This window comes from Mytilus edulis, unplaced genomic scaffold (genome assembly GCF_963676685.1).
Source record: "Mytilus edulis unplaced genomic scaffold, xbMytEdul2.2 SCAFFOLD_137, whole genome shotgun sequence".
NCBI lineage: Eukaryota > Metazoa > Mollusca > Bivalvia > Mytilida > Mytilidae > Mytilus > Mytilus edulis.
The window spans coordinates 66,213-76,380 of record NW_027267477.1 but is presented as its reverse complement, the minus strand read 5'-3'; the positions used below and the strand labels follow the sequence as shown (position 1 = coordinate 76,380).

The 10,168-nt window shown below is 34.5% G+C and overlaps 1 protein-coding gene across 1 annotated transcript; it reads left to right on the top strand.

The window, feature by feature from the left end:
* The first annotated feature begins 7,982 nt into the window (after positions 1 to 7,982).
* Positions 7,983 to 8,924, top strand: LOC139505510 (E3 SUMO-protein ligase ZBED1-like). Its single transcript, XM_071295059.1, has one exon. It carries the CDS (start codon positions 7,983 to 7,985, stop codon positions 8,922 to 8,924), a length of 942 nt encoding a protein of 313 aa, XP_071151160.1.
* Positions 8,925 to 10,168: the final 1,244 nt, after the last annotated feature.

Below are 10,168 nucleotides of genomic sequence, written 5' to 3'. Positions count from 1 at the left end.
AAACCACCTAGTGTTAACAAAAATGTTATTATGCCATGGCCAGATGTGAACAGCCATTCATTAGACCGAAATAATTTACTCGAAGAACAACATAAAGACCCTGAGGTTCTTCAGCTCAGCCAGAGGGCTCAACCACAGGAGGAAGCAGACAAAGTGGCCGAATGCTATTACCATCAGGACAGTATTTTAATGAGGAAGTGGAGGCCTCCTGATGCTACCCCAGAGGAGGAATGGAGAGTGATATACCAAGTGGTGGTGCCTAAAGTTTATAGACAAGAAATTATTGGTCTTGCCCATGACACCCCCTTGGCTGGACACTTAGGTATAAGGAAGACTTGCCTTAAGATCTTGCAGCATTTTTACTGGCCTAAACTTAGAAATGATGTTGCAGAATACTGCAAATCATGTCATATATGCCAGGTTGTTGGTAAACCTAACCAGAAAATACACCAGCACCTCTTCTGCCTATTCAGCCTTTGACGAACCTTTCAGCAGAGTTCTAATTGACTGTGTTGGACCTTTACCAAAGACCAAGACTGGAATTGCATATTTATTGACAATCATGTGTACATCTACCCGCTTTCCTGAGGCTATTCCGCTAAGAAATATCAAGACACCTACTATTGTCAAAGCACTTATCAAATTTTTCACATTAGTAGGACTTCCTAAGTCTATACAGTCCGACCAGGGATCAAATTTCATGTCAGGTCTATTTCAGCAAGTAGTGTACCAGTTAGGGATTGCTCAGTATAGATCAAGTGCGTACCATCCAGAATCTCAAGGTGCCTTAGAACGTTTTCATCAGACATTGAAGAACATGATTAGAACTTTTTGTCTTCAATTTGACAGAGACTGGGATGATGGAGTTCACTTTCTACTTTTTGCAGTCCGAGAGGCTGTTCAAGAATCCATTGGTTTTAGTCCCTTTGAGTTGGTATTTGGCCATACTGTAAGGGGACCGTTAAAATTGATTAAGGAAAAGTGGCTTACTGAACATACTGACTTGAATCTTTTAGACTATGTATCTAGATTTAAAGAAAAATTGTATACTGCTTGTCAAATTGCTCAGAAAAACTTAAAAAATGTACAGAACAAGATGAAAATATGGTATGATAAAGATGCCAGGGACAGAGTTTTTGAGCCTGGTGATAGGGTACTTGTATTTTTGCCAGTCCCTGGACATCCTTTACAGGCTAAATATTGTGGTCCTTATACAATAGAGAGTAAAATTAATGATTTGAATTATATTGTAAAAACTCCAGGTCGGCGCAAACAAAATAGAGTGTGTCATATTAATATGTTAAAACCATATTTTGAGCGTACTAATGTTCTATGTGATAGTAAACCAGTTGCCACTTTAGGCATGGTTAAATTTGAGAACAATCATGACAAACCAGATGTAATTGAACCAATTTTTAGTTGTAAAACTATGGAAGAGACAGTTAGATTGAAAAATTCAGAAATTTTGTCAAATTTAGATTCAAAACTTGCACATCTGTCTTTTGATCGTAGAGAAGAAATAAAAACTTTGGTATTTTCTTTTAAAAATCTTTTTCCAGATGTGCCAAACAAAACCACTGCTGTTTGTCATGATGTTGATGTCGGAGATGCTTGTCCAATTAAGCAACATCCTTACAGGCTCAATCCACTCAAACTTGAAGTTATGAGAAAAGAAATTAAATATATGCTTGACAATGATATTATTGAGCCGAGTAACAGTGAATGGAGCTCTCCTTGTCTCCTTGTGCCAAAACCAGATAAAACTTTTCGTTTCGTGACTGATTTCAGAAAAGTAAATTCAGTCTCAAAATCTGATTCCTATCCGATTCCAAGGATAGACGATTGTATTGACAATATTGGTCAAGCAAAATTTGTGAGCAAATTTGATTTATTGAAAGGTTATTGGCAAGTTCCATTGACACAGAGAGCTCGTGAAATATCAGCTTTTGTTACACCAAATGGCTTATTTCAATATACTGTAATGCCATTTGGCATGAAAAGTGCTCCAGCTACATTTCAAAGAATGATCAATAATGTTATAAAAGATTTAGACCGTTGTTATGCTTATATTGATGATCTTATTGTATGTAGTGATAGCTGGGAACAGCATTTAACACATTTATATGATACCTTTGATAGATTGTCAAAATCAAATTTGACTGTTAATCTTGGTAAAAGTGAATTTTGTCAGGCCACTGTTGATTATTTAGGGCATACAGTTGGCCAAGGTCAAGTAAAACCTATTATGGCTAAAGTGGAAGCTATTTCCAAATTTCCACCTCCTACAAATAGAAAACAACTTATGAGATATTTAGGCATGATTGGATTTTACAGAAAATTTTGTTCAAATTTTGCTACTGTTGTTCAACCATTGACTCATCTTTTACGGAAATATTCTAAATTTATCTGGAGCGGAAATTGTCAAAAAGCTTTTGAAAATAGCAAATCACTTTTAATTAATAGTCCAGTTCTGATTACTCCAGACTTTGAAAAACAATTTAAACTTGCCGTTGATGCAAGCGATGTAGGAATAGGAGCTGTTTTATATCAAGAGACAGATGATAATGTTGAAAAACCTATATCATATTTTTCTAAGAAATTAAATAAACATCAGAAAAATTATTCAACTATTGAAAAAGAGTGTTTTGCAATGTTGTCAGCACTTCAACATTTTGATGTATATTTGAATCCCACTGTATATCCTATTCTTGTTTATACTGATCATAATCCTCTCACCTTCATGCATAAAATGAGAAACAAGAATCAGAGGTTGACTAGGTGGAGTTTATTGTTACAGGAATATGATGTAATTGTAAAACATATTAAGGGTAAAGATAATGTAATAGCTGATGCTTTATCTAGAGCTTATTAAATCACTTTGTATATATTATGTATTTTTGTTCATATTATTCATGATAAGTTTTTGTTACACTAAAACTTCTTTTAAGGGGGGAGGTGTTATGATATTGTAATTATTATGTTTATTTATGTTGGCCTAATTTGTGTTGTATGGCCTGATAGTTGTTTACCAAATAATCTTATAACTGTGCAGTTTAGGAATCACTGGAACAATCACAGAATGATTGGAACTTTCTAGAATGATCCTTAAACTTTCCAGGATTTTCCACAATGTTCCATTATAGAGTGTTCTAGAATTTTCCATGACAACACTATATATACAGACACTAAAGTTAAACTCTCATAATTAAACTTGGACATAGACATTGATAGACATTAGTATTCATAGCATTTGGATTGACACTTTTATTCTAAAGACAACATCATACTGGATTGTGACATTAGTAGTGAACGTAATATTCAAATTGGATTCCGAAAGATTTCCGGATACAGATAAAGATAACAGATTGGACTCATATTTTGACAGTTAAGTTAACAGTAATATTTGTTTAATACCTTTTGTAAACTTTTGTATATTAAATGTTGTTAAATTTTACTATTGATTTGTGTCTTTTGTTGGCTACAATTTAAAGGCGATTTCTGGCCGTAACACCGTCCTCTGTCAGTCCATCCGTAACACTTTTTTGTAACACTTTTCTCAGCTACTATGTATTACAGCTATTAGATATTTGGTATCAAGCATCAGGTTGGGGTGCTGTACCGTGTAAGTGGTTTTCAGGTCTGGTGCTCATCTACTTCCTGTTTACAGACTTAGTACATATATTAGACATAGGGGTATTAATGAAAAATTTTCATAACACTTTTCTCAACTACTATGTATCACAGCTATTAGATATTTGGTATCAAGCATCAGGTTGGGGTGCTGTACCATGTAAACGGTTTTCAGGTCTGTCGCTCTTCTACTTCCTGTTTACAGACTTAGTACATATATTAGACATAGGGGTATTAATGAAAAATTTTCGTAAGACTTTTCTCTGCTACTATGAATCACAGCTATTTGATATTTGATATCAAGCATCAGGTTGGGGTGCTGTACTGTGTAAGCGGTTTTCAGGTCTGTCGCTCTTCAACTTCCTGTTTACGGACTTAGTACATAAATTAGACAGGGATATTAATGAAAAATTTTCGTAACACTTTTCTCAACTACTATGTATTACAGCTATTAGATATTTGTTATCAAGTATCAGGTTGGGGTGCTGTATTGTTTAAGTGGTTTTCAGGTCTGCTGCTCTTCTACTTCCTGTTTACGAACTTGCAGATCCTATAATGATATGGTTAGCGGGGGTAGACTTTTGTGAGTAATAGCTCACAGTTCATCTTGTTTAATATTTAATTCCTATCTTGAACCTGTAATAATAATGAATTAATAGAAGTTGTATCACTCAAAACTGGCAAGAGAAAAAGGAAGGCTCCTTCAACTTTCACACCAAGTGATTGGTAAGTATCAAAAATGTAAGTACACATTGATTAACTTTGGTTAAAAGTTTACGTCCGAGTTCATTTCTCAGATACTATGTGGCCTAGGATCATGTAATTTGATGTGGGGATGTAACTTTGCAAGCCTGTCAGCATCAATACCAAAATAGGTCAATTTGACCTCCATTTCATGCTTGATTGACTTTGGTTAAAGTTTACGTCCGAGTTCATTTCTCAGATACTATGTGGCCTAGGATCATGTAACTTGATGTGGGGATGTAACTTTGCGAGCCTGTCAGCATCCATACCAAAATAGGTCAATTTGACCTACATTTCATGCTTGATTGACTTTGGTTAAAGTTTACGTCGAAGTTCATTTCTTAGATACTATGTGGCCTAGGATCATATAACTTGATGTGGGAGTGTAACTTTGGGAGCCTGCAACATCCATACCAAAATTGGTCAATTTGACCTACATTTCATGCTTTTATTGACTTTGGTTAAAGTTTACATCCGAGTTCATTTCTCGGATACTTTATGACCTAGGATCGTGTCACTTGATGTGGGGATGTAACTTTGGGAGCCTGTCAGCATGCATACCAAAATAGGTCAATTTGACCTACATTTCATGCTTGATTGACTTTGGTTAAAGTTTATGTCGAGTTCATTTCTCAGTCACTATATGGTCTAGGATCATGTAATTTGACCTACATTTCATGCATAGTTGACCCTCCTTAGGTAAAGCTCTTACTTTTATGAATTATTGTGTTTTATAGGTTTGTCTTAGGTACAAAGAATGTTGCAGATGAGGCGAACTTTGTAATCATGGATTACCCTATGTTTTAGCAAGGCACATTCACTGATCATACAAGGTTAGTGCCCTGAGGGGCATTTCTAGAATTATACAGGCCCTGGAGATAGTTTTTGATTTGAAGGAGAATTCAATTTGTGTTTCTTTGGACATCTATAACAGCATCCTGTTACAATTATATCTTCTTAGGTTTTGCTCTTTTGATATAAATTACATGAGTTAAAAAGTAGTCTTAGATTTAGAGTGCACTTATTGGCAGTTATATGCATGTATTACTTTTGCTTATATAAAGAGGTTTATAGCATTGTATATGAAAATCTCTGTTAATATCGACCTACAGGGGATGCATGATGCCTTGATTTATAAAGGTAAATCTAAATTTATAAAGGTTTGTTGTTATCTTGAATTGTGTCACATTTTCTTGTTTAGGGGCTTTTGACAGCTTACTTTATGTTGTGGATTCTTGTCCATTGTTGAAAGCCGTACGGTAACCTGTAGATAAATTTTTATTTGTACTTGGAACCTTTCCAGATGACTGTCTCATTGACAATCATACCACATCCTCTATTCTTATAACTAACTTGATAAGAAAATATAAAGTGCATCTTGAAAAAAAGCCATGGGATAAATATCAAAAAGGGATGTAGCTAGTCTATATTGTTATTGATATGCTTGTATTATACGCCTTAAATCATACTTTTCCTATAGAATATTCAAAATCTGCACTTCAAACTAATGAATTACACTATACAAAGGATGTATACGACAAAAGTTTAATCACATTATCAGCTGAAGTTCTGTTCACCCATAAAACATGGACAGTTGAAGATTTGGAAATTTTCTGAAAATACTGTGTAAAATTAATATAATAGTTAATACTTGTTTCATATGACATTTTACTTGCTTGTTTGTTGTGTATAAGGTATTGTTTTTTATTTCTTTGGTCAACTCACCTTTTTGTATATTATTTTATGTATATAATTTTGTTTTGAGGACTCCCAATAGATTAGCTAAATTGTATGGGGTAATCCTCAGTTGGTAGAGTATTTTGTCTTGCTTCTACAGTTTTCAGGCATCAAATTTTTATTGTATTTATGTTCATATATATATGTAAATACTTGCATGTCCTAATGCTTAACTGGCAGGTCGAAACTTTCCTGGTTCAGTTTAAATTAAACTTAGAATTATTTATTTTTATTTGTTGTCAAATATTAAATATCCTCTGAATACAATTTTTGAAATGAAAATAAAAATTGATGATTTTTAAAAAATTAAAAGCTCAAGTTTGGAATAGTTATGTACATTAACAATTATGTACTAACTTTTAGAACCAGGAAGGTCTCAGGGAAAGTCAGATGATATAGATATTTCTTGAAACCATGAATTTGATTCCTACCCTGACTGATGAGACCAAATGGAAGCAAATTTATAGGTATATAAATTTCTAGTTTTAAGCTCACCTGACCTAAAGGGCCAAGTGAGCTATTTCTATCACTTGGCGTCCGTCGTCGTCTGTCATCGTCAGTCCTTTAACTTTTTCAAAGATCTTCTTCTCTGAAACTGCCAAGCCAAAATGGAACCAAACTTGGCCACAATCATCCTTAGGGTAACTAGTTTAAATGTTGTGAACGACATTTCTGCCGGACAACCAACATGGCTGCCAAGGCTAAAAATAGAACATAGGGGTAAAATGCAAATATTAACTGCCATCTTGGAAACTGTAACAGATTGAGAAAATCTGACAGGGTGACAAATGTTCAGATTGACAAGATCTACCTTAGTTACTTTTGAGTTAAAATTGTCGGATGGCCCCCGCATAGGGGTTATTGCATATAAAAGACTATTTTTGGCCAATTTTAATGTTTTTGGCTATTATCTAATAAGTTTTAATAGATAAAAAAAAAATTAAAAATTGCAAAAATGATCAGCAATAAAAGCTCTACAAACAAGTCATTGATCACTTAATATTAGTGTTGTCAACGGTTAACCGGTCGAACGACCGAATACCGAATACCAAAAACGCTTACCGGTTAACCGGACCTTTTTAAAATTTTAATAAAATTGATGTAAATGTGTACTGAAATCATTAGTAAATAATGTGAAATGATTGTACGAATTGATTGGTACTTGATTAGACAGATCAATTGTTCAGTTTATTGATTAATCTTGTTAACCTTGAAAACATTTAAATTTTATTACTTAATTAGCACATAGACAACTTGTCTGTCAGCTCCGGGCAAGTATAATGTAAACATAATTAGCATATTAAGTTTATTTTGAACAGTTGTAAGCTGAACATGCTGAATAAATTTTACGATTTAGTTTATTTCTTCACTTTGACTTTATATTGTGTGTGCGTACATGTAAATATGCCACCTCCGTCATCTAAGGCTTGGTCTTTTTTTAAACGTAATGCTGACTCCAAAATAGTGAAATGCAAACTATGTGAAATGGAATTAGTCTATACTGGTGGTACAAGTAATATGCTGAATCATCTGAAGTTAAAGCATCCCAATGACTTTTCTGAAACGCCTGAGAAAGTTAAGCAGTCATCGGTTTTAGACTTTGTTCAGACACCCAAATCTAGAAGATTTTCGTCTACTCAATCTGAACTAATAACAAATTCAATAGTGGATATGATTATATTGGATTACCTACCCATTCGCATTGTTGAGGGAAAAGGATTTTCAAAACTTATGTCGATAATAGCTCCAGAATTTAAAATTCCGTCTAGAAATACTATAAAATCCAGAATAGAAAAGTCATATAGTGACAAAAAAGAGAGTTTGATTAAAGAGTTAAATCTCATTGACAGCGTATCCCTTACTTCTGATACATGGACATCGAATGCTACAAAAAGCTTTTTAACAGTCCAGAACATCACGTTGACAAAGACTGGAATTTACAGTCAAATGTGCTTGTTACTCGTGAAATGCCTGAACGCCATACAGGCGAAAATCTTGCTGAACGACTGAAATCTACAATTTCAGAGTTTGAATTGGACGGTAAAATTGTGAGTTCTGTACATGACAATGCTAGGAACATGAATTGTGCATCAGAGAAATGTGACTTTGACGATATGAGATGCTTTGGTCATACCATTCAGCTTTGCATTAAACCATGCTTGGAAATACCCGCTATTGCCAAACTTACTTCACGTGCTCGTAAGTTAGTGGGACATTTCAAGCATTCAACTACAATAACTGCAGAAATGAGGAAAAGACAAAAGTTGTTCGGACTAAGACAGAACGAACTTATACAAGACGTAGTTACGAGATGGAATTCGACTCAGCTAATGATTGAACGCCTATGTGAACAACGCAGAGTTATTACGGATGTAATGCTAGATACAACTGTTACTAAGAAATGTGACACACATATGCTTCTCAAAGATCATGAGTGGGATTATCTGGTTGAAATTTCCGCAGTATTGAAGCAAATGTCTCATGTTACAACATACATGTGTCTGGAAAAGGACGTATCAGCCTCTGTAATGCTTCCTATTGTCAACGGACTCTTAAAAAAACACCTAAAAAACTCTGAAGAGGATAGTGCTCTTGCGCATAAAATGAAAGCAAGTATTTCAGAAGAACTCATCACCTGCTTTAAACCGTATGACATTGAAACTGCATCTACACAGCATGCTTTAGCGTCCTTACTTGATCCGAGGCATAGAACACTTAACTTTTTCTCCCCAGAACAAAAAAAAGTCGCCATTGAAATGTTAGAGTCCAAGTTAGACGATGTGCCATTAAAGCCCGCAGTTAAAACGTCATAAAAAAACCTTGGAACTGAAGTTGACAAGCAACCAGCCAAGAAACAAAGAGTCCAACGATCTTTGGACTTTCTTTTGTTTGACACCGACGAAGATACGTCCTTTCAAGATGAATCGGAAATGTCCTTATACATCAAGGAGCGTGCTGTGCAAGATTCAAACCCACTCGAGTGGTGGAAAGAAAATAATTGTAAATTCCCCAGACTCTTTGTGTTAGCTAGACAATATTTAAGTATTCCTGCTACCTCTGTTCCGTCAGAACGAATCTTTTCATGCGCGGGTCTCATTGTTACTAAACTGAGAAATCGACTATCTTCCTCTGTGATCGACCAGATAATATTCCTGAATAAAAACTATGTACCCGAGGAAAAATGTGAATAACTCTTCTTTCGTTCTTTCTAAATGTACATACTTATAAATTTGTTTTTTTTGTAATTTATTACATATTGAAATCCTAATTGTGTTAGTGTTTGCATTATTGTGTTATAATACCCTGGGATAAATGTCAATTTATTGTATCATAAAACCAGTCATTCGTGAAGTACTTTGTATAAGACTTTGAACATCAACGTAACTACCGGTTAACCGGTTAATCGGTCGAACGATTATTCGGTTAACCGGTTAGGCATAATTGTTCAATTTGACAACACTACTTAATATGAAGATTTTGTTTGAGAAATGAAATACACGTAATTGTAAATACTAAGATTGGTGAGATCAAAGAGTATCATAGAAAATAAGTGAATTTTTACAGATCTGAGCTAGGACTTAAGGGTTCAGAGCTAAAAGGGGCTAAAACGGACTTCTCTTTTTTTTTCATGAAATTTTTATTTTTCATCTTATTTTCATTTTGATTTTTTCATTGTTTTCCTTATGAACTTCTGCACTGATAGAGTCTCGAAGGATTTAACGTAGCTTGTACCGTTTCCGAGCTATTTGGGGCCAAAGTGGTGCTCAATCCCAAAAAACAAACTTTTTTATTTCTCGTCCAATTTCAAAGGTTTTTTTTTTCTTTAGAGTCCTTATGAAATTTCCAACAGAGAATTTTAGCTAGGACTTGCAGTTTTTCCAACCTATTAAGGGCCAAAGTGGTGCTTTTTAGTACTAATGAAATTTCTGTGTCCAGCAAATTACTGTGTCAAACATATTATTGTGTCCACTTTAGAAGTGTGTCAACACTTGTCGATCATTGCGGTCATATCATGGTGCACTCGGCCAAGCTCTTTATTCTTGTATGTCGTTCATGA